This window comes from Aotus nancymaae, unplaced genomic scaffold (assembly GCF_030222135.1).
Source record: "Aotus nancymaae isolate 86718 unplaced genomic scaffold, 86718_ANA_hifiasm-v0.15.2.pri h1tg000031l, whole genome shotgun sequence".
NCBI lineage: Eukaryota > Metazoa > Chordata > Mammalia > Primates > Aotidae > Aotus > Aotus nancymaae.
The window spans coordinates 6,056,669-6,081,409 of NW_026988444.1; the positions used below are offsets into that span (position 1 = coordinate 6,056,669).

At 56.4% G+C, this 24,741-nt stretch overlaps 1 protein-coding gene across 2 annotated transcripts in view; it reads left to right on the forward strand.

Annotated features, from left to right (window-relative positions):
- Positions 1 to 404: 404 nt before the first annotated feature.
- Positions 405 to 24,741, forward strand: part of SNED1 (sushi, nidogen and EGF like domains 1) — a 94,075-nt gene continuing 69,738 nt past the window's right edge. For both annotated transcript variants that reach the window (XR_010344999.1, XM_021665059.2), the window contains exon 1: positions 405 to 617. Coding sequence is in view for 1 of the 2 variants with exons in the window: in XM_021665059.2 (XP_021520734.2) it covers positions 405 to 617 (213 nt within the window). In the remaining variant the exon portion in view is untranslated. The remainder of the gene's footprint in view (positions 618 to 24,741) is intronic.

Sequence of the window (24,741 nt, forward strand, 5' to 3'; positions counted from 1 at the left end):
GGACGGCCCTCAGGGCCCCGGCGCCCCCTCCGGGCTGGGGACCGGGGCGGAGCGTGGACGGAGCCGGGGCTCCCCGCGCGCCGCCCTCTCCCACGGGGCCTGGCGCTTTAAGAGCCGCCGGTTCTGCGCGGCCCCGCCCCGGACGAGTGACCGCCGGGCTGGGTATTTAAATCGCGGCCCCAGGGGCGGGGCCGGCCCCGAACGCGCTCCCGCCCGGCGCCTTCCTCCGCGGAGCGGCAGCGAGAACGCGGCCCGGCCGAGCGGGCGCAGAACGCGGAGCCCCCGACGGCGCGGACACCCGGCGCCCCCCGCACCCCGCGCCCCGCACGGCCCCGCGGCCACCCCCGCGCGCAGCCTCGGCCCCGACGCCCGCTCCCCGCCCCGTCCCGCGCGCTCCCCGCGCGATGCGGCTCGGCGTCGCCTGGGCGCTGCTGGCGGCCGCGGCCCTGGGGCTCGGGGCGCGCGGGGTGCGCGGCGCGGTGGCCCTCGCCGACTTCTACCCGTTCGGCGCGGAGCGCGGCGACGCCGTCACCCCCAAGCAGGACGACGGCGGCTCGGGGCTGCGGCCGCTCTCGGGGCCCTTCCCGTTCTTCGGCGCGCGGCACTCCGGGCTCTTCGTGAGTATCCCGGGCTCGGGGCCGGGACGGGAGGAGGGCGCTGCCCGCCGGGCCCGGGCTCCGCCGCCAGCCGCTTGGCACCGGGCGGCCGAGGTGGAATGAGGACAGCGCTCCCCCCTCGGCGGCCGAGGCCGGACAGCGGGAGACGCGCGGGCGGGGCGGGGGCGAGCGGAGCGCGGCGCCCCGGGGCCGGCCAGACCCGCCGAGCGCGTGTCCCGGCGCCTGAACCCAGCGCAGAGCCGCGGGCCCGGTGCCGCCCTGGTTTTCACATTTCACGGCAGTGTGGCCGCGGGCACGGGCCTCCCGGGCCTCAGTTTCCCAGGTGGGGCGCCTGGCCCCTCCTTGGGCCGTCTCAGCCCCGCCCCCAGTGGCCGCCAGTGCGGCCCAGCGCCAGGAGGCTGGACCCCGGGGTCAGGCGCTGGGGCAGGGCTGGTTTCTCCGCAGCCCCTCGCGGGCAGGCTGGCATCAGGCTCGTCCGTCCCTCCCCTCCTCCCGCAGTCTCGGGGGTGGCTGCTCAGGCTCAGATCCTCCAAACGGGACTCCCAGGGGGACTCCTGGGGCCAGGGACTCAGGATCACAGGCTCAGCTCAGCTGAAGGACCAGGCCCGAGTGCCGCTTCTGTCTCTGCAGCTCCCGGAGTGTGACCCTGGGCCAGGCCCTTGTGGCCGCCCAGGGAGTGAAATGCTGCACCTGGTGACTGCAGGGAGCACTCGCCGGGAGCGCGCTGGCACCTGGCGGTTCCCTGAAACAGCCCAGATCATATCTAGAAAACTCCTGGGCCAGCCTCGAGTAGAGTCCCCTCCAGCTCCGTCACCGCTGCCACCTCCACCATCAGCCCTCCCTCACCCTCACCCACCCCCAGCCTCAGCCCCCCGCCAGCCACATGGCCTCTGCCGTCTGTGCTGCAGAGTAACGCCCCCTGCCCTGCCAGCTCCACCAACACCACCTCCTTCAGCCCACTGCCAGCAACATGCCCAGCACCGCTGCCATCCCCACGGTCCCCAGCTTCCCATCGTCACTGTCCACATCCCGAGCATGGCTGTCATCGCCCCGACCCACCTCCATCCTCCAGGCCTCCTCCACCCCGCACCCTCCGACGTGCCTCCCACCCCACAGCCACCACCACCACCCACCGCACCCACTCGGTTTCCCCACCTGCTCAGGAAGGCCTCCCCACCTCGGTGGCCACTCTGGGCAACCTGATGCGGTGGGAGGAGCAGCCACGCTGTCATTGCTACCCCCAAAGTCCCTCTGGCCCAGGACTTGGACAGAGGAGCTTGACTGACTCCCAGAAGTGCCAGGTGGGTGGGCAGAGCGGCTCTCGGGGCTGGCCGGGGCTGGAGGAGGCCTGTACGCTTTGGGAATGGGACACTCACGTTGGCACCATCCTAACACAACTCAAAAGGCTCCCTGGGCATTTGGGCCAGGGTCAGCTTTCCCATTGGGAGTCACAGATGAAATGTTATTAAAATGGTTAACCCACGGAACAGCCTCACCAAAAACATCGACCCTTGCCAGAACGACCGGGGGAAAGCGCTCTAACGTGGGAAGATCTGCTGGGAAAACAAGGGTTTTGACAGAAACGACCCTTCCGGCTGCTAACAAAACATGTGTCTCCATCAGAGCTTTCTCCGGAAACAGATACTGTTTGAAAAACATTCGCTGGCGCGGACGTGGGGCCTGCAGTGCACTTGGCCTTTCTGTTTGCTTAGCAGGAAGGAAACGGAACGCTTGAGGTGTGGTGCCCAGGACACCTTGCCTGGAGCAACTGAGGGCTCTGTGGTCAGGCTGGAGAGAGGAAGGGTGCTTGGCAGCAGGTTAGAGCTGAAGCCAGATGGAAAGAAGGGAGGTATTTGTTCTGAAGGAGGTGGACCTCACTGGGGCCTCCCATGCCCACCCGGGCCGAGCAGACCCTCTTCTGAGGCCCCTGGCTCTGGCTCCTGCCCAGCTCCAGTCAGCAGGGGCATGGTGCCCACAGGCCCTGGACCCAGACTCACATGTCAGGCCCAGCCAGGACCTTCCAGCCCCATCCCGCCGCGGGGACCTCTGCTCTCCCCCACCTCTGGCCCATTGCTTGACCAAGAGTAGGCTTGTTGTGTGAATGAACGAACGTGGCTGCCTCTGACACTGCCCACAAGTCACAGGAGAAATTAGAAGTGCTCTCGCAAGACCTGGTGCTTCTCCAGGCTTCATCAGAAATAGCACGTGGATTCTGGCCCTAGCAAGGCAGCTCTGCCACACCGGGAGTGCCCCTTCCAGAAGGGACCGGTCATTTTGCTGCTTTTTCGTGTCGTCGTAGCTGTGTGTTTGTGGTAAGCTGTAAGGCTCTGAAAGTGTCCCGTGTCTGAGTAAGACGGAGCTTGCAGTGATCTGCGGGGCCTGTGCAGGTGGAGTGGCTTCCTAGGGGCAGGTTCGGGGAATAAGAGGGAATTTCTGTTCCCTGCCCACTACGCGGAAGCCCTGGCCCCTGGCACAGCCCCCACCTGCGGCATGGTCTTGAGGCCACAGGAGAAAGCTCCGTTTCTTTGGCATCAGAACCCTTGACAGAGCCCTGAGCAGAGGTAGGGAGGATTTGAGGGTTGAGAGTGGGCGTCGCCCTGCAGAGCCCAAAGGCAAGAGAGAGGAATGCAGACAGTCAGCCTGACCCTGGCTGGTGCTGGCCAACACCCCACTCTGCGCCCCGAGGCTTGGTGCCAACACCCCACTCTGCGCCCCGAGGCTTGGTGCCACACCTCAAATCTGCTCACTCTGGCTCTTCACAGACATTCCCATCTGGGCACAGCCCCAGCCCTGCCCCTCCCAGAACACAGAGCCCAGGGCAGCTGCTCTGGTGTCGGCGTTCACACACAGCCTGTGACCTTTGCCAGGTCGTTTCCTCCAGGAGCCTCTGTCTCCCCATCTGTGTGGTGAAACTCCTCCATCAGTTCATGCCTGTGTCACACCCCATCACTGTCATGGTTGTGTGGTCACCAATTCCAAGGCATCTGGAAAATCTGCCCTGACCGACAGGGACGGCCTCAGTGGGACCGAGGCCTGTGTATGGGTGGATCTGGGAGCAGACGTGGGGAGAAATCACTGCCCTCTCTGCTCTTTTCTGAACTCATGAAACTCCCCAGCAAATGCAGGAGCCCCTTGGCTGGGAGGAGGGTCCTGGGCTGCCCCTCGGCCACCCTGTCCACTGAGCTTCCAGGGCTGGCCCACTGCCTGCCGTGGGCTCAGCCAAGGTGGTCCTGCCCGTCCTCAGCACCCCCTTCTTGCTGCTGCCTGGGGGTGGAAGAAGCAGAAGGAAGGGGGTTCCGGGGAAGTGGAATGGGGCTGGAGTCAAGGAGGATGCTGGACTGAGAGAGCCTGATGGAGGCAGGTCGAGGCCCCGAGGCCAGGACAGCTGTGATCTGCCTGTACCTCACAGGCAGCCCCTGAGAGGAGGGAGCAGGACAGTCGTGCCCTGTGCAGATGAGGAAACCGAAGCTCAGAATGCAGATTCAGGGGCCTTCAGACCCCTGGGTCCAGCTGCCTCCTTACCATGCCACCCCAAACTCAGTGGGACCCAAACAGAAGTCCTGCTTCCTCCCTGCCCCACCTGTCTCGGTGAATGAACCCCTGAGAGCCTCCCCAGTGCCTCCCTCCTCTCCCTCGAATTCCACTCCACGTTAGCAGCAGCTCCACCTACATCTCTACTGGGACCACTTCCCAGCTGTCACTTCCCGACGCATGCTCCGTCCCACCTTGCCTGGACACCTGCGGCACCCCCGTGCTGACCTCCAGCTCCTGGCCTTTCCCTCCAGCCTGCTCTCCTCTGTGCAGAGTGGCCAAGGGAGCCATACAAAATGCCAGTGGGATCCTGTCTCTCCTTGCCAGAATCTGCCCCCCACCCCCCCCCGACACTTCCCCGCCCCCAACACTCCCCCAGCCCCGCCCTCTGTGCTCACTGCAGCTTGTTAGTTCTGACCTCACCGGGGTTGCTCCTTTGTTTTCTTGTTTGGGGTGTGCACCCCATGAAGGCAGGGACCACATCCATCCTCATGCCAACATTCTGCTGGTGGGCTCAGAATAGGCCTCACACGACAGCCTGGGACTGCAGCGGTGGTGCCACGGTGAAGGACTCTGTCTTCCACCCCTGCCGAGGCCAGAGGACGCGAAATGGCTGAGCCCTGAACAGTGAGTCCTCCTGTGTCACACCCACACGGTGGGCTCACGGTGGTGACCACCAGCACGTTCTGCACGCTGTGTTCCCCAAAGCAGAAGCAGTCCCACCTTCCCTGACAGGGTGAGTCTCGGCCAGGGGGTCAGCGTTTCCACACAGATCTGCAGGACCTGCACACCAGCCTCAGCCCGTGGCCGGCTCCCCCCAGACTGGCCTGACCCATGGCATAGGCACAGCTGTTGGAACATGGTAGTGTGATGGGGGTCCTGGCTGTGTGCTGGGCCCTGTAAGGAGAGTCTGTCTGCAGTGCCCCACCTGTGCAGCTGACCTGCTTAGAGAAGAGGCTCACAGGGAAGGCAGATCAGTTTGTGTGATACTGACCTGAAGTATTATGCGTGACACTTCTGCGTGTGATGAAAGGTGGCCATGAGAAGCCAGAAGGCCGCACACAGGAGCAGCAATTTGTAAAGGTGACAAGAAAAACCTCTGGTTAGCATTTATACTGCCCTCTGCCTTCTAAGGTCTCTGGTTTCTGATGAGCCCTTTCTTGGCGGAGCGAGCTGGAGTAGGGCTGGGAGTCCCTGTGCTGACAGGGCCAGGCCGTCCTGTGTGAGGAAGGAAAGAGGCTGATGCAGGTGGGAGGGGAAGATCCTGGAGTGGGGATGAGCCTGGGGTGGGGCTGCCCAAGATGGTCCCCACACCCACCAGGGAAGCCGTGAAGAAAGGAGCTGTGTGTCTGCAGTGGGCACAACGCTGATAAAACTGCAGGCTTTGGCTTCTTGCTCTGGCTTCCTGTGAAGTCTTCAACAAAACCCTTACCACACCTTAATGACTGTGGCCTTGATTCTCTTTCTGGTAAACGCAAAAAAAAAAGTATAATATTGATGTGTTTTCTAATCCAGCTTGACATATCTCTTCCATTTAATTAAAGTGTTTAGACCATTTATGTTTAATGTAATTATCAATATGGTTGAATTTTAACCTATCATCTTCCTGTTTGTTACATCTGTTCTCTATAGTTTTTTCTTTTGGATTTTAAAAAATGATTTATTAATATCATCTCTACTATTGGCTTATTAGCTACAACTCTGATTTAGTTTTCATGATTATTCTAGATTTAAAACGCATTTTTAACTTAGTGTACCTTCAAATAATCTTATGCTCTTTCAAGGATGATACAATAACCTTATGAAAGTATACATCCATTTCCCCCTCAGGCCCTCGTGCTATTATTGTCATATATATTACTTTACACATGTTATGAACCCAATAATGCACTGTTAATGTGTGAGGGTTTTGTTTGTTTCTGAGATAGAGTCTCGCTCTGTCGCCCAGGCTGGAGTGCAGTGGCACCATCTCCGCTCACTGCAACCTCCGCCTCCCGGGTTCAAGCACTTCTCTGCCTCAGCCTCCAGAATAGCTGGGATTATAGGCACCCACGACCACGCCTAGCTAATTTTTGTATTTTTAGTAGAGACAGGGTTTTACCATCTTGGCCAGACTGGTCTTGAACTCCTGACCTCATGATCCACCCGCCTCAGCCTCCCAAAATGCTGGGATTACAGGTGTGAGCCACCGTGCCCGACCAGTGTTTGTTCTTTAAAGAGTTATCATTTAAGGAGATTAAAAATTAGACAGTCTTTTAATGTTTGCCCGCATACTGACTACTTCATCTTCTTCATTTCTTTGTGTAGGTCCACAGGTTTAGAAAAATTTTTATTATTTTTTAAGTTTTAATTTAGTTTTGCTTTTGTTTTGAGACGGAGTCTCACTCTGTCACCCAGGCTGGAGTGCAGTGGCGCGATCTCGGCTCACCGCAACCTCCACCTCCCGGGTTCAAGCCATTCTCCTGCCTCAGCCTCCCGAGTAGCTGGGACTACAGGCGCCCACCACCACTTCCAGCTAATTTTGTATTTTTAGTAGAGATGAGGTTTCACCATGTTGACCAGGCTGGTCTGGAATTCCTGGCCTTAAGTGACCTGCCCGCCTCAGCCTCCCAAAGTGCTAGGATTACAGGCCTGAGCCACCGTGCCCGGCCCAGATTTCCATTTTTATATCATTTTCCTTCTGATTGAAGGACTTCCTTTAATATTTCTTATAGTGTAGACCTGCTGGCGTAAATTATCCCTGGTTTTTAAAAATCTGATAATGTTTATCTTCACTTTTTGAAAGGTATCTGCTGGGTGAGTGTAGAATTCTAGATTGACCTTGGATTTTGTGTTTTAAATTTTTTGAAGGAGCTGGTCTCTCTCTTCTGATAGGCATAGTTTCTAAGAAGTCTACTATCATTGCATATACGTCTTTTTTCTCCAATTGCTTTTAAGATTTTCTTTTCATCACTGCTTTTTAGCAATTTAGTTATTAGGTATATTGTTGTAAAAACATCAGGTATACTGTTAAAAATATTTCTTCTGCTTGGTTTCATTAATACTCATAATTTGTGACTGTATCATTTCCATGAAATTTGAAAAAAGTCTCAGCCATCTTCAAATTTTTTTTCTGTCCTTTCTCTCCTCTCCTCTGAAGACTCAAATTGTTTGTACATTAAACTCCTTAATCTCGTCCCCAGGCTCACTAGAGCTTTGCTGTTTTTAAGTCTTTTTTCTCTGCTCTTCGTTTTGAATATTTCTATTGTTATGGTTTCAAATTCACTGATTTTTTTTCCTACACAGTCTAACCTGTTCCTCCCATTCAGTGTATGTTTGTTCCACGTATTTCACTTTTTACTCATGTAAATTCTGTTGGGTCTTTTCCGCATTTTTCATTTCTCTTCTCATTACATTGATGTTTTCTCTTCTATCCTGAGCATATTTTTAATCTTTATAACAGTTGCTTTAAAATCACTGCTACTAATTTCAGCATGTGCTTTTCAATGCAATACTTTGACTATATGTCTGTGAGCAGAAGTGAAAAGACGGTAAACAATTCTTAAACTCCAGGCGTAGCACTGTTTTTCACAGTGGCATGGCTCAGAAATGTTGAGGCTGTTGAGCAGATGAGTAAACAGATTGAGAATAACGTGAGCTGCTCCTGAAGACGGGAGTTGCAGATACGGGAAGGAGGAAGCAGAATGAAGGCTCTGGCTTTGCGTTAGATTCGAGTTGAACTTACCAGCGTAAGCTCGTAGTACACGTTTGTGTGTGTTATGATAGGTGGGTGTAGACAGGTTTGTACCTCTGTGTGTACCTGCATCCACATTTCCTAGCTCTGTCCGCTGAGAGAAATGGAAGCAGTAATACCCCATAGCAAAGGGCACTTCCGTGCTCAGATCTTGGTTGCTGAACACCCGTCTCCACTAGAAGGAACCGGGGAGTTGGCAAGAGAATACAATGAGCCGGAGCACCTTGCTGTGCCATAAAGCCGGAAGCGCTAGGAGAGGGACGGAGGTGGCTCAGGACACAGGCCTCCAGCAGGGGCTCCCACTGGGGGTCGGAAGGACGCAGAGGCCTCCGGGAGGGGCTCCCACTGGGGGTCGGAAGGACGCAGAGGCCTCCTGCAGGGGCTCCCACTGGCAGGGTTGGGGACAGTTTGAGCATTGAAACAGTGATAGTAACAGATTCTAATCTGTTAACTAAAGGAGAAGTCCGTTTACGGGTCCGCACTGATCTCAGTAAGTAAATGGTGAAACACACGAAGGAAAGCGGCGTTCCCGGCTGTGCACAGCGTTACGTGTCCCGAGGAGACGTCGTCTGTGCTCACCTGAGAGGCTGTCCTTGCTCACGGGAATGCACACTAAAACGTGTCGGGGGCAGAGGTCGTCAGGTCTGCAGCGGATTCTCACATCCTCCTCAGTTTTCGGTGACAAGGTGAAGCCAGAACTTCTTGACAGAGAAGTGGCCACCTGGCCGTTCCCCCGGACAGTGCCGCAGAGAAACTCGGTGCGTTCATTCATTCCCTCCTTCGGGCCAAAACCTCCATTACGCCCTTGCTCTGATTCGAGGAGGCAGAGGGCAGCAGTGCATCTTTTTTTGGTGTTAACTTCGTTTATTTTCGTCTGTTTTGTTCACCGTGCCGTCGAGCTTCCAGAGCGGTGCCAGCTCCTAGAAGCTGCTCAGGAAATAATTATTGTTCATCTTCTGTCGTTGGGATGATACATCCTAATTCCATCCTCCAAAAATAAGGGCTTTTAGCATCGTGGTGAGTTCTTCCTGATCTGTTTTACGAAGTGCACGTGGTGTTGCAACCTCATACGGGTCTCTGAGTGGCATATTTCTCTCAGCTACACCACAGGCATCCACCCACGCCTTCTCCGTGGACACGTGCTTTTTCACGACAGCACAAGATTGCGTTCTCTGGCTGCGCCGTGACTGGTTTCGCTGGTTACGGGCCCCGGGCGGTTTCAGCATCTCCGAGTCTGTGTGTCCGTCCTGCAGGGCCTTCCTGCAGCCTCCCCCTCTTTCCTTCCCTTGCAGCGAACTCCCCCAGGTGGGCTCACTGGATCAAGGCAGTGAGCTTCTCACGGTGCCTCCCTTCTGTCCGCCACTGCCCAGAGGGGCATTCGCAGTGACACCCTGCCCCGGGTGGAGGTGGCTGTCCCACCTGACGCACAGCCCGGAGGAGGAGGCTGCTCCCCAGCTCTGACACTCCCGGACCACACGTGTCACAGAGCAGTCTTCCATGCTGCTCCGGGGCCGCCTGGGATGTGGTGGGAACACAGAGCACCCAGGGCAGATCCCACGCTGGGGAGCAGAGTCAGTGCTGCGACGGGGCTCCTGGAGCTGGCTCAGAGCCCCACCTGCGAAGCACTGCTCCTCCCTCCGAGAGCTGCTGATGGTGACCCGGGCACCCCGACCCAACCTAACCTACTCTGCAGGCTCCAGTCTCCTCCTGCCCCCATTTCCTGGGAAGGGGTGTCCGGGACAAGCCGCCCCCACAGGGTCCCAGCCGAGAGCACACCTCCCACCCCATGGGCTTCCGAGCCACAGCGTGTCCTGGTGTTCTGATTGGGGGCGGGGCCCAGTCACACTGCTGCCTGCCTGCCACCAGCCAGCTGGGAGCCCCAGCCCGGCTTCACCCCATTCATCCTCAACGGGGCCAGCCTTCACTTCCGGGTGCCTCAGTTTCCATTCACTGGTTCTTTGCAAAGCAGGGCGAGTCATTGGTTCAGCCGGCGGTGTCTGGTATTAGACATCGCTGTGGGCAGCCTGGCCTTGCTCCCAAGGCGCCCGGGGCTCAGCGCGTGCAGAAGTCATTTCTGGGCTCTGCAGGCTGGTCTGGGGGCAGCAGGTGGGAGCAGGACAGTGACTGGCCCAGGCCCCTGACCCCAAAGCCTCCACACAGGAGGGCAGCCCAGAATCACACTGTCCTCTGAGCTTGTCCAGGAGCTCGTCAAGGGTCAGACTCGGCCTCTTGGGCTCTCGAACCCGTCCTTCAGCAGCCATGTCCTGCTGTCCGCTCTGAGTGGGGTGGAGGCAGCCTTGGAGCGGGGGTGGGGCAGAAGGGTGGGGCGTGGGGGCAGGCCATGCTAGCATCGTGAGATTTCATCTCTGACGGTGGTGGCTGCAGGTGACCATGGCACCGTGGCAGCTGCAGAGATGCACGGTGACTGTGAGGAGGCCCCTCCCTCTGAGGTGTGGACAGGCTGAGGGCCGCAAGATCTCAAGAGGCCAGGAGGCAGCGGCCCAGGCTGGCGATGGATGGAAAGAGTGGTGTGGATACCCAGGTAGTGCGGGGCCCCTTGGGGATCGGGCTGTGGCCCTGCTGGCCATAGGGACTGGCGGGGCACCTGGCCAAGGTGGGCAGCATGTGAGGCAAGGAGCAGGAGGCAGGAGCTGCTGCCAACACACGGAAGCAGAGGGGCTGGGGAGAGGGAGGGGCTGTGAGGGCAGCAAGAGAGAACAGGGCCTGAGAAGGGGCACAGGCAGGGGCGTGGCTCCATGGGGACAGAGAGAGCAGGGCCTGAGAAGGGGCACAGGCAGGGGGCGTGGATCCATGGGGACAGAGAGAGAGCAGGGCCTGAGAAGTGGCACAGGCAGGGGCGTGGCTCCATGGGGACAGAGAGAGAGCAGGGCCTGAGAAGGGGCACAGGCAGGGGGCGTGGCTCCATGGGGACAGAGAGAGAGCAGGGCCTGAGAAGGGGCACAGGCAGGGGGCGTGGCTCCATGGGGACAGAGAGAGAGCAGGGCTTGAGGAGGGGCACAGGCAGGGGGCGTGGCTCCATGGGGACAGAGAGAGCAGGGCCTGAGAAGGGGCACAGGCAGGGGGCGTGGCTCCATGGGGACAGAGAGAGAGCAGGGCTTGAGGAGGGGCACAGGCAGGGGGCGTGGCTCCATGGGGACAGAGAGAGCAGGGCCTGAGAAGGGGCACAGGCAGGGGGCGTGGATCCATGGGGACAGAGAGAGCAGGGCCTGAGAAGGGGCACAGGCAGGGGGCGTGGATCCATGGGGACAGAGAGAGAGCAGGGCCTGAGGAGGGGCACAGGCAGGGGCGTGGCTCCATGGGGACAGAGAGAGCAGGGCCTGAGAAGGGGCACAGGCAGGGGGCGTGGATCCATGGGGACAGAGAGAGAGCAGGGCCTGAGAAGTGGCACAGGCAGGGGCGTGGCTCCATGGGGACAGAGAGAGAGCAGGGCCTGAGAAGGGGCACAGGCAGGGGGCGTGGCTCCATGGGGACAGAGAGAGAGCAGGGCCTGAGGAGGGGCACAGGCAGGGGGCGTGGCTCCATGGGGACAGAGAGAGCAGGGCCTGAGAAGTGGCACAGTCAGGGGGCGTGGCTCCATGGGGACAGAGAGAGCAGGGCCTGAGAAGTGGCACAGTCAGGGGGCGTGGATCCATGGGGACAGAGAGAGAGCAGGGCCTGAGAAGGGGCACAGTCAGGGGGCGTGGCTCCATGGGGACAGAGAGAGAGCAGGGCCTGAGAAGGGGCACAGGCAGGGGGCGTGGCTCCATGGGGACAGAGAGAGAGGACAGGAGGAGAGAGAGGACGTGGCCTCCATCAGCACCCTCCTGGGTACCCCTCCTTACCCCTCCCCTGTCCAGGCACTGAATGCAACTCGGATGCCCCCTCCTCCAGGAAGTCACCCTGGCTGTCCCTGGTAGCTCCGTTCCCTTCCATTGAGACACTCCCTCGGGTGACTGCTTCTGTCTCAGGTACAGTTCCCTGGAGGCCCAGCCCAGTATTGCCCTTGGGGCTCAGAGGCCAGCCTCCTTCCCTCCAGGGCTGGCTTGAGGCCACTCAGTGGGAAACCAACCCCTTCAGCCCCAGAGGCCCTGCCCATCTTCCCCCCACCCCGCCCAGGACGCCAGCCCCCACTGTGCCTGTGGGAGGAATCCTAATTACCCAGAAAGCTGCCAGGAAATAAAAGACGTGCCTACATTTTTCAAAACAAGCTTCTAAAATGCCTCGGGGCTGTGCTGTTTCACTCTTGGCAGAGGAGTCAGAGCGGGAACCACAGCGCTGCCCTTTGCAGTCTGACATTTGCAGAGCCAGGGTGCTGCTTCCCGGCTCCAGGGCCCTTGGAAACCTCTTGGGTCCCTGGCTCCCCTCCAGGCCCACCCTGCCCTGCTGAGAGCAGCCCCCAGGCTCAGGTCTGGGGAGCAGGCTGTCACACAGCAGCACTTGCAGCCCCAGGTCACCTCCTGGAGGCTCCCCAGATGCTCAGCTCTTTCCTGCTTTCATCCAAGTCAGAAATGCCACCGGAACGTGTCTCTGCTTCCTCCGGAGCCAGCAGGAGGCCAGCCCAGTCCTGCAGGAAAGACATGGGTGCCCAAGGGCAGGAGGGCCCTGAGTGTCTGTGGCCAGCCCCGCCCCCGGTGGAGGAGGGCACGGAGCCTCCTCCAAGTCCCCAGGTCACCGCGGCTTTGGGTTTCATGTGGCCTGGGGTCTCCCCAGGGTAGCAGCTGACCAGCAGCCCAAGAACCTCAGCCTGCTCAGAGGGGTCGGAGTGTCCTCTTCATGGCAAGGCCACCATGAGGCTGGCTAGCCTTGACCACAGCCTGGGAGAGGAGGGTGAGGGCGGAGTGTGGGGCATTCACTAGGGTGGCCGCCACACTCGGCTCTGTCCAGCGCAGAGCTTTTTCCGGTGGCCTGTGTGTGAGCCCCTCCTAGGACCTTTGTCACCCACCTGAGACTGTGACGCCCAGGTGGCAGCCTTGTTTTTCTCAGCGGCAGGTGCTTGGCTGGGAGGAGAGCAGTAACAGCAGTGACCCAGGGCCTGGGCTCCGGGCTGCAGGCAGAGCCGTGACCCCAAAGGAGACCAGATGGTGGCCACGGGGAGGCCCTGGACGACAGGGTCCACAGGGAAGGACTGGGGGTGCTGGGGACGCAGCCAGGCCCCGCTGTAGCATCTCTGCCCTGCAGACCCAGAACAAGCACCATTCTCCTTCCCTGCCTGGGGGCAGCAGGTCTCCTGGGTCTCCTGGCACATGGAGCGGTTACATTTCTGCAAGTGTCCCAGTGGCACTGGGCAGGCCTGCCAGGGTGGCCTCCGGCCCCAGACCCCAGCAGACAAACACCGGCCCTCCAGCAGGTGTCTGAGATGCCAGCGCAGGGCAGCCTGCTGGCATCCCGCCCCTGAAGTCAGGACGAGGGACGAAGCCCACACCGTCCTCTCTGAGTGTGCAGGCCCACGCGGAGCCGTGAGCGGGACAGGAGACAGCCTAATCCTTCCTCCTCGTTTCCATGTCTGTAGGGCATGTTTTACAAGTAGGAAGAAAATAATAAAATGGGTACTTTTCGGGAAGCAGCGTCTTCCCAACCCTGACGGAGAAGCGGGACCCCAGCGCTGGGAGAGGGGCTGCCGCGTGGCTCCCTCCCCGCTTCCAGGCCCTGGGCCCTCTGGCCCGGGCCTCTCCCACTGCTCCTTCCACCGGGGTTGGAACGTCCACATCTGGAGGAAGCAAGTCCCCGGGCCCCTGCCAGGGGAGGGTGTCTGCCAGCTGTCCTGCGCCGCGGTGCTGGCGCTGCCCGTCCTGGCCTGGCAGGGGAACAGGGCCGGCTTGTTCTGCCCCTCCTGGCCCAGCCCCCAGCGGGGAGGGCAGCAGCTGTCTGTGGTGGGGAGAACGGGCAGGCGGCGGGTGGGCCCGAGGCCTCTGCACACCACACACCTGCATGCTGGGCTCCCGCTTCAGAGGCCGAAGGGAAACTCAGCGGCTCAGGAGCCAAGCAGGGAGTGGGACCAGCCTAGGAAGAGCCTGGGGGTGCGGTGATGGGCAGAGCAGGAGGCCCCACACCAGGCAGGTGGCCACGGCAGCCTCCCGCCCCCAGATGGTTCTCCCCAACCCAGAGGCGTCACCTGTCACTTCTGACCCTTAGCTCTTCTTTCCAAAACACATACTGGAAAGGGTACAAAACACAGAACGTGCAAAACGTTAGTAAATGCAAACCCTGGTGGGCCCACCCCCCCCGCACCGTCACCCCCACCACCGGTCCGAGAGCAGACACTGCCACCCCCCCGCGCCGTCACCCCCCACCCTGTGCCGTCACCCCCCCACCCCACGCCGTCAGTCACCCCCCACCCCACGCCGTCACCCCCCACCCCACGCCGTCAGTCACCCCCCACCCCACGCCGTCACCCCCCACCCCACGCCGTCACCCCCCACCCCACGCCGTCAGTCACCCCCCACCCCGCACCATCACCCCCCACCTGGCGCCATCAGTCACCCCCCACCCCGCACCGTCACCCCCCCACCCCTCGCCGTCAACCCCCACCCCGCGCCATCACCCCGAGGCAGCCCTTCCGGCCTGTGGAAGCGCCACTCACGCCCGCCTTTTCCCTCCCTACGGTTTTTAGGGCGGCTCTTCCACATCTCTGGAGGTGTCACCTCTGTGCAGCCGCGTGAACAGGTCACAGCTGATCTGCTCCACGGTGGTGGACGTTTGGGGCTGCTGCTGTCTTGATTGAATTTGTCCAGCCTCACTGAGGTGTCATTCACAGACAGAATTGTGTGGTTTAATTGTGAACAGTCTGCAAACCCTTCACCACAGTTTCCATTTGTGCGTGTGTGTGTGTGTGATGAGGACGCTGATGACGACCCGCTTAGCAAATTCCAGGTAAACGAGGCAGCACCGTTAACCACAGTGCTGTCCTGTGCACGGAGACCCCAGAACACCTCTCGTCTGACTGAAGGTTTCACCCTCCAGTCTGCACCTCCCCATTTCCCAGCCCATCCCAGCCCCTGGCAACCAACCTTCTCCTCTCTGCCTCTGTGAGTTCAACTTAATTTTTATTTGTTTTATTTTATTTTAGAGCCAGGGTCTCGCTCTGTCAGCAGGCTGGAGTGCAGCGGCCTGATTCTAGCTCACTGTAACCTGGAACTCAGGGGCTCCAGTGAGCCTCCCCCTTAGCCACACCTGCCCCCGCCCCACCTGCCTGTCCCTGGTAGCTGGGATCATAGGTATGCACCACCATGCCCAGCTTATTTTCCTTTTTTTGTAGAGACAGAGTCTTGCTATGTTGTTCATGTTAAAACGCATATGCTGAATGAAGAGACCCCCCCAAACGGACTTTGTGTGAGCAATATGGCTGTTTATTCACCCGGGTGCAGGTGGGCTGGGGCGTCAGCGGAGGGCGGTGGGATAGGAGTCGGTTTTGTAGGTTGGGGCAAGTGGTCGTCTGTTTTACGGAGGCGAAGGGCGTCACAGCATGCATGGTCACAAGGGTGGAGGTGACCTCTTACAAACAGGCATGATCACAAGGGTGGGGGGTATCAGCTGCAATCAGGGCGGGGTAAATCACATAGTTACAGGGGTGGGCTCTTGAGAAACCCAGTGTCCAGGGGGAAATCCCGCAAGGCTGAGCAGGAACAGTGGGTGCAGGTTGCAGGGGGAGAGCAGTTAGTCGAGGCAGGAACAAGCTGTTTCACTTTTTTCTGTGGCCACCTGGTTGCTTGTGGTTACTTCAGACTCTGGCTTTTGGGGACCATCCAGAGGCGTATGTGTCGGTCACCAAGGCTATAATGGCCAGGCTTGGACTCTGAGGCCTGACGATACAGGCTGGTCTTGAACTCCTGGCCTCAAGAAATCCTCCTGTTTCGGCCTCCCAGGCGTAACCCACCACGCCTGGCTGAGTGGAGTGTGTTTCTGTGCCTGGCTTATTTCGCTGAGCGTAACGCCCCTCACTCATCCATGCTGTGGCAGATGGCCGGACCCTCCCTTTGTGCGGCTGAATGATATTCCGCCGTGTGTGTGTGTGTCTGTGAGATACACCATACTTTGTGTATCCATCCGTCAGCAAACACTTAGATTGAGTCTGTCTTGCTTATGGGAGTGCGGGTGTTCTGTGAGATGCTGATTTCATTTCATTGGGTGTATACTCAGAAGCGGGGTTGCTGGTCATGTTAGTTCTGCATTTTTATTTTTTAGGTGGAACTGTTCCTAGCTTTAGAGAACTCTTTTTTTTTTTTGAGATGGAGTCTCACTCTGTCGCCCAGGCTGGAGTACAGTGGCACGATCTCGGCTCGCTGCAATCTCCGCGTCCCGGGTTCAAGCCATTCTCGTGCCTCAGCCTCCCAAGTAGCTGGGACTACAAGTGCATGCCACTATACCCGGATCATTTTTGTTATTTTTAATAGAGAAAGGGTTTCACTGTTTTGGCCAGGCTGGTCTTGAACTCCTGACCTCAGGTGATCTGCGCGCCTCAGCCTCCGCCCCAGGCCTAGACTACTCCTAACAATGCTGTGTGTGAAAACTCTTGAAGGCACGTCCCGGTGCTCACAAGGCCGCATTTGTGTCGCATCCACACCCAGGAGTGGGATTCTGAGCCGTGGGATGTGTGGTGCGTGGCTGCTCCCGGCCCCACACCCCGGCCGACGCTTCTTTTGTTTTCTTTTCTGTGAATGAGGCTGAGCCGGTCTCGGTCCCTTGCCATTGCATTTCGTCTTTTGTGGAGTGACTGTCGAGGTCTCTCCTCTCTTTTCTGTGGAGTTATCTTCATTCTTGCTGATTTGTGGGGGTTCTTTGTAACATCAGATCGTAAGTGTTGCAAATATCTCTTCTCGTTCCGTGCTTGTTTCATCCTCTCTATGGCATCCTTGGGTGGGCAGAAGGAGTTAATTTCACTGTAGTAAATTCTCGTATTGCTTTCCATGTCTTGTAACTGTTTCGTTTCGTCCTTCACGTTCAGGTCTCCAGCACACCTGGCGGTGATCGTGTGGGTCCCCTTTTGAAGGAAAGGAAAGCGGGACCAGCCCCCCGCTGAAAAGCCGCCTCTGCCCAGCCCCACAGCGCTGTTCTGCTGTGCCTGGCTCTCCCCCTGCTTCTCTGTCCCTGAGCAGGACTGCTGGGTACCGTGGCCTGAGAAGCAAGGTTGGCATCTCCTACAGCACAACCTTCCACCCTGTTCTTCACGAACAGTCTTGGTTATTTTGGACTTTGCATTTTCACGTAAAATGTGGAATCGGCTTATCACGTTACACACGTGTATCCCCACACCTGTGGGGATATTTGTTGGGATTGAATTGACTGTACGGATCGCTGTGAGGAGTGCCAGCACCTTTACGACGTCGAGTTGTACAGTCCAGGGATGTGGCGTGTTTCTGTGTTTAGGTCGACTTTAACATTGCCAGCAATGTTAATGTTAAATCCAAATTAGGTGCTAGAGTTTTTCACGCTGTCATAAATAGCGTCTTGCCTTTGACCTCACTTTCTGGTTATTGCTGGTACATAGAATGACAATTGATGTTTTATGTTTTCTAACTTTATATCCAACTGCCTGACAAAACCCGCATGAGCCTTGATAAATCATCTCTGTGCGGCGTCACGTGCCGTCACGGCAGCCAGGGGCTCCTCCCCAGTCATGACACGTCGTGGTGTCTTCCTGCGCTGCTGAGACCTCCCGTGAGTCGCCTCGTAGCAGCGGGGCCGGTGGAGTCTCAGAAAGCAGGCGTCCTGGGCTCAGCACTGAGCACACGGCGTGCACGTGCGTCCGGAGCCTCTGTCGGGTTGCAGGCTGCCTTCCGTTCCTCAGGTGAGCCTGGCCTACCCCAGGGTTTGTAATCACAGGTGGATGTCGGCTCTTACTCCAAGGCTTCTCTATACGGATTAAGATGATAATATGATTTTCTCCTTTAATCTGTTATATTGGTCATTTAAACTGATAAAGTTAATGGCAAATTAAATTAATTGGTTTTCTAATATAAAACATAGCTGTGTTCCTGACAAAAACCCAACCTCGTCATGGTGAGTTCAGTTTGCTCATCATTCATTTAAGGTTTTAGCAAGTGGCCATTTGGGTAGCTATCCATGTGTGTGCTGTCTATGCTACATTGTGGTACCCAGGTTACGGCAGCCTCATCAAATGGACTCTTCTATCTAGAAGAGTCTGTGTCTCTCTGGAATTCTTTCCTGAACGTTTGCTGGAACTCACTGGTGATGCCATGCGGAACTAGGGTTTCTTGCTGGGAAAATTTTGAATATTAATCCAATTTAATGATTATATAAGAAGTTGCATTTTCTATTTCTACTTACATTTGGTAAGTTGCATTGTAAGTTTTTCGTTTTATATAAAATGTCAAGATTGTACCCTCCTTACGAGCTAACAAGTGACCCTGTTACTGGTTCACGGGCGCTGGCAGACAGCCTGAGACTCCCACGTCAGAGCCTCATGGCACAGCGCGCAGCAAGACGAAGGTTTGTGTGGGTTTCTGCCGCTCTCCGAGTCCTCCTGGCGTGGCACGGAGGGGACCGGGGAGATGCCGTGCCCTGTGGGTTTGCATCACAGCCAAGGAACCCGGAGCTTGGGGGTGCAGCTGTTCCGGAGCAAGCCTGCTCTTCGCCCCCGAGGAGGATTCTGCAAACACAGCCCTAGGAAATGCGCCAGGCCAAGAGCAGACGGGGCCTTGAATTCCCCCGTAGCAGAGGCAGTCGGGGGCACGGCAGGGCGCCTCTCCTACCAGGCCGCCTCCGCAGCCTCACACATGCTTGACCAAACTCAGATGTCCACACCGGCGTGCCACGCTGGCAGCCACAACCAGATCCTTCTGCTCTCCTCCATGGCAAGTGGTAAAGGCTGCTGTCCACGGGACCCCCACAGCAGGACCCTCGGGGCCCCCGGCACAGCCAGCTGCGAAGAGTCCCACAGAGCCCCGTAGGCCTAATTCGAGAGCCAGGATGCCGTCTGAGGCCTGGCTCTTATCCCCGTGACCCACGCAAGGAGTCTGACGGCCCTGTTGAACTTTGACACCACTGCCAGTAATTAAGAGGCAATTTCAAGTCCTGGAGGCTGACCCGGGGTTGAAAACACCAGGAGCCTGTGTGTGGGAGGGATCCCGTGCGTGGGAGGGATCCCGTGCGTGGGAGGGATCCCGTGCGTGGGAGGGATCCCGTGGGTGGGAGGGATCCCGGGATGTCCATCAGTACTCAATGAGTGACCCATGGCTGAGGGACCGAGGCAAAAGGAGACTCACTGTCAGATGCAAATCGTCCAGAAAGTCGAAGGCTGTCAGCGGTGTGGCCAGGGCGGGCTGGTCGGACTGGAACAGCAGCAGAGTAACCTGGAGAGTGGACCCCACTGGTGGTCCTGGGGGCGGGGGCAGGCGTTCCCCACAGTGAGACAGGCAGGCCGGCTTCTGTCAGGAGACATTGCCTTTTATGCGGAAGTCGCTTTCGCCAGCTCTTGCACGCCAACTCACATGCAGCGTGGGGCCCGTGTCCCCATCCACGATAACGGCTGCCTGGCCACTTCCAGCCCAAGAGGGATGCGGGAGGCAGCGCGTCTGACCAGAGAGCAGCCCTTAGCGTGGACACCTACGAGAGCAGCCCCGGCTGTGGAATCAGTGGCCGGGATTTGTTTGCACACGAGCGGGCCCCAGTGTGAGGGTGTCGGTGTCCCAGGCAGCAGACCGCAGACCGGGGCAGCGGCTTCTTCTGCAGAGGTCCAGGGAGGACTGTTTGCAGCTTTCCAGGCCGTGAACGAGTGTGCTCAGCCGTGCTCCCACAAACCCTGTTTCCGGAAGCAGGCTGGGATCCACCGAGGACGGGTGCCACATCTGACCGAGGCCCGTTTGTGTGTGACCTGTGCACTAAGAGTGTTCTGAATACTTTTAAAGGGCTGCAGAAACAAGAAGAACAAAACGAGGTGTGCAGCAGAGAGCACGTGTGGTCCACAGGGCCGTAAACATTTTGATCTGGCCCTTCCCAGAAAGCCTGCTGGCTCCTGGACAGACCAGACCATTTGCAACAACCGGAATTCAGCAAAACTCCAGCGTTTCTGGTCCCTAAGAGTCCCAAGGCCAGGGCGGCAGCTTCCAGCCCAGCCCCGACACTCGCTGTCTTCTGCTGTCCCCCAGAGTCGGTGCTGGCGCCGGACAGCCACTGCCCAGGGCACGCCACTGGGTTCCTTCTTAGCTGGGCCATCCTTGAACCAGGCCCAGGCATCCAGGGCCCCATGGCTCGAGCACCCCAGAGCCAGTGACTCACTTCAGGCACTGGACTGGAAGTCGAGCTTCCGTAAAGGGGTCGCTGCCATTTTTTCTTGTAAATCCAGGATGGCTCCTGGCTTCGGTACTTCTGAACATACCATCTCCTTTAGCGGGCCTGTTGGGCGCTGCCCTTACGTGATGGGTCAGGTCACTGAATCACAAAGCCCTCAGGGGTCACGCTCTGCTCCTACAAGTGCTCGCTGCAGGCCAGTAGCCACTCCTCCTTAGAGAGGGCGAAGCGGGGTCCCGCCTGGGCAGGGGCTGCTCGGGACTGGGAAGCGGCCTGTCCACTCCAGCGGGCTTCCCTTCTCTTGGGCTCCACACTGTTTCTGCAGAAGGGACAGAGAGGAAGGGAGAGGCCATCTACGGGTCCTGTCTTATCTCTGCACGCTGCAGTCCCTGAAAGTCGCCTGACACCACAGCACTGGGACACGTGGGTGGGAAACACCACGTCAGCAGCAATTCCACCTTCAGATGTGAAAGCTGCACACACCCAAACCCCACCCTTGAGCTCACTTAACCCCACTGCAGACCCCTCGCTTCAGTTCTGGTGCCTCCGTCCCTACAGGAACACCTCCGAGGGGGTTCGCGTGCACGGGAGTTGGGGGCCCAGCACAGCTGTCCGGGTTCACGAGAGTGGAGAGTGTCACAGAAGTTCGGGGTCACTTGCCCCTCCAGCCCTTGGCTCCTCGTCAGCGCCCACCCCTCTTCCCCACCCCTGCACCTCCCACATCCAGAGAGGGTCCGGGCTCAGAGACCCCTCCCTTCTGCCGTCCCTCCCTCCCTTTTTATTCACGCACCATGCAGTTCACTGTTTTAAAGTATACAAATCGGTGGCTTTTCACATATTTACAGAACTGTATGCCTGTCACCACATTCTGGCACGTTTTTCCTTACCCTGAGTAGAAACCATGTGCCCTTGAGCCCTCAGCCCAGCCCCCCACTTACCGCAGCTCCAGCCGGCCACAGTCTGTGCTCCCCTGGATCTGTCCCGTGGACATTTCATACAAACAGAGGCATCGCCTTTCGGGATTGGCCTCTTCATTTAACGTTTTCAGAGTTTATCGATGTTGTAGCGTGGATCAGCACTTCACTTCTTTTTATTGCCAGATAGCATTTTATTTGTTTCCGTCTGTCCATTCATTAGTGGATGGGCATTGGGGCCGGTCTACCTTCTTGGCCATCGTGGATGAAGCACCTGTGAATATTTACGTCAGCGTTTTTGTGTGCACGTGTTTCTGTTTTCCTGAGTATATGTGATGGTGTAAGTGGAATTGCTGCTGTGTGTATTAATTCTTTAATTATTTGAGGAAATGCCAGACTATTTCCAAAGCAGCTGTATCTAGCATTCCACTAGCAAGGCGGGAGGCTGCAGTTTCTCATCGGCACTGACGGTTATCTGTCCTTTTCATCACAGCTGTCCTGCCGTGTGTTTTCTGCATCTCGCTAATGGTTAATTCTGTCAGGCGGCTTTCTGCACGATATTGGCTCCTTCTCAATCTGCTCCCTGACAATGCCTGTTCGAGCTGCTGCTGTTGAGTTGTAATGGTACTTTCTGTCTTCTAGATACACATCCCTTATCCAACGATGATTTGCAGGTGTTTCTCCCATCCTGTGGGTTGCCTTTTCATTTCCTAAAGGTGTCCTTTGAAGCACAGATGTCTTCAATTCTGATAATACTTGGTTCATCTATTTTTTCTTTTGTTGCCTGTGCTTCTGGTGTCACATCCAAGAAACCATGGGATAATCCAAGGTCACAAAGACTTACACCTATGTTTTATTCTAGGAGTTTTATAATTGTAGCTCTTACATTAGGTCTTTGATCCATCTTGAGTTAATTTTTGTATATGTCATGAGGTAGGGATCTGGCTTTATACTTTTCACAGGGGTGTCTGGCTTTACCAGCACCATTTGTTCTGAGGTAGGGATCTGGCTTTATACTTTTCACAGGAGTGTCTGGCTTTACCAGCACCATTTGCTGTGAGGTAGGGATCTAGCTTTATACTTTTCACAGGGGTGTCTGGCTTTACCAGCACCATTTGTTTTGAGGTAGGGATCTCGCTTTATACTTTTCACAGGGGTGTCTAGTTTTACCAGCACCATTTGTTTTGAGGTAGGGATCTGGCTTTATACTTTTCACAGGGGTGTCTGGCTTTACCAGCACCATTTGTTGTGAGGTAGGGATCTGGCTTTATACTTTTCACAGGGCTGTCTGGCTTTACCTGCACCATTTGCTGTGAGGTAGGGATCTAGCTTTATACTTTTCACAGGGGTGTCTAGTTTTACCAGCACTATTTGTTGTGAGGTAGGGATCTAGCTTTATACTTTTCACAGGGGTGTCTGGCTTTACCAGCACCATTTGTTGTGAGGTAGGGATCTAGCTTTATACTTTTCACAGGGGTGTCTAGTTTTACCAGCACCATTTGCTGTGAGGTAGGGATCTAGCTTTATACTTTTCACAGGGGTGTCTAGTTTTACCAGCACCATTTGCTGTGAGGTAGGGATCTAGCTTTATACTTTTCACAGGGGTGTCTAGTTTTACCAGCACCATTTGTTGTGAGGTGGGGATCTAGCTTTATACTTTTCACAGGGGTGTCTAGTTTTACCAGCACCATTTGTTGTGAGGTGGCGATCTAGCTTTATACTTTTCACAGGGGTGTCTGGCTTTACCAGCACCATTTGTTGTGAGGTAGGGATCTAGCTTTATACTTTTCACAGGGGTGTCTAGTTTTACCAGCACCATTTGCTGTGAGGTAGGGATCTAACTTTATACTTTTCACAGGGGTGTCTAGTTTTACCAGCACCATTTGTTGTGAGGTAGGGATCTGGCTTTATCCTTTTCACAGGGGTGTCTAGTTTTACCAGCACCATTTGTTGTGAGGTAGGGATCTAGCTTTATACTTCTCACAGGGGTGTCTAGTTTTACCAGCACCATTTGTTGTGAGGTAGGGATCTGGCTTTATCCTTTTCACAGGGGTGTCTAGTTTTACCAGCACCATTTGTTGTGAGGTAGGGATCTGGCTTTATCCTTTTCACAGGGGTGTCTAGTTTTACCAGCACCATTTGCTGTGAGGTAGGGATCTAGCTTTATACTTTTCACAGGGGTGTCTAGTTTTACCAGCACCATTTGTTGTGAGGTAGGGATCTAGCTTTATACTTTTCACAGGGGTGTCTGGCTTTACCAGCACCATTTGCTGTGAGGTAGGGATCTAGCTTTATACTTCTCACAGGGGTGTCTAGTTTTACCAGCACCATTTGTTTTGAGGTAGGGATCTGGCTTTATACTTTTCACAGGGGTGTCTAGTTTTACCAGCAGCATTTGTTGTGAGGTAGGGATCTAGCTTTATACTTCTCACAGGGGTGCCTAGTTTTACCAGCACCATTTGCTGTGAGGTAGGGATCTAGCTTTATACTTTTCACAGGGGTGTCTAGTTTTACCAGCACCATTTGCTGTGAGGTAGGGATCTAGCTTTATACTTTTCACAGGGGTGTCTAGTTTTACCAGCAGCATTTGTTGTGAGGTAGGGATCTAGCTTTATACTTCTCACAGGGGTGCCTAGTTTTACCAGCACCATTTGCTGTGAGGTAGGGATCTAGCTTTATACTTTTCACAGGGGTGTCTAGTTTTACCAGCACTATTTGTTGTGAGGTAGGGATCTAGCTTTATACTTCTCACAGGGGTGTCTAGTTTTACCAGCACCATTTGCTGTGAGGTAGGGATCTAGCTTTATACTTTTCACAGGGGTGCCTAGTTTTACCAGCACCATTTGTTGTGAGGTAGGGATCTAGCTTTATACTTTTCACAGGGGTGTCTAGTTTTACCAGCACCATTTGTTGTGAGGTAGGGATCTAGCTTTATACTTCTCACAGGGGTGTCTGGCTTTACCAGCACCATTTGCTGTGAGGTAGGGATCTAGCTTTATACTTTTCACAGGGGTGTCTAGTTTTACCAGCACCATTTGTTGTGAGGTAGGGATCTAGCTTTATACTTTTCACAGGGGTGTCTAGTTTTACCAGCACCATTTGTTGTGAGGTAGGGATCTAGCTTTATACTTCTCACAGGGGTGTCTGGCTTTACCAGCACCATTTGCTGTGAGGTAGGGATCTAGCTTTATACTTCTCACAGGGGTGTCTAGTTTTACCAGCACCATTTGTTGTGAGGTAGGGATCTAGCTTTATACTTTTCACAGGGGTGTCTAGTTTTACCAGCACCATTTGCTGTGAGGTAGGGATCTAGCTTTATACTTTTCACAGGGGTGTCTGGTTTTACCAGCACCATTTGCTGTGAGGTAGGGATCTAGCTTTATACTTTTCACAGGGGTGTCTAGTTTTACCAGCACCATTTGCTGTGAGGTAGGGATCTAGCTTTATACTTTTCACAGGGGTGTCTAGTTTTACCAGCACCATTTGTTGAAGATTCTGTTCTTTCCCCCACTGAATATCCGTGGCACCTTTGTGACGACAGCAGCTAAATCGGGTGGCCTTGTTTCCAGCCTACCCCTCACTGCTCAGCCTCTTCAACAGGTGGGGTATAAAGGAGCTCACTCTCCCCAGCCCCAGCCACTGCAAACACTGGCCACTTGTGGAGGGCATTCTCCACTGGGATCCTAGGAGACTTCTCCCT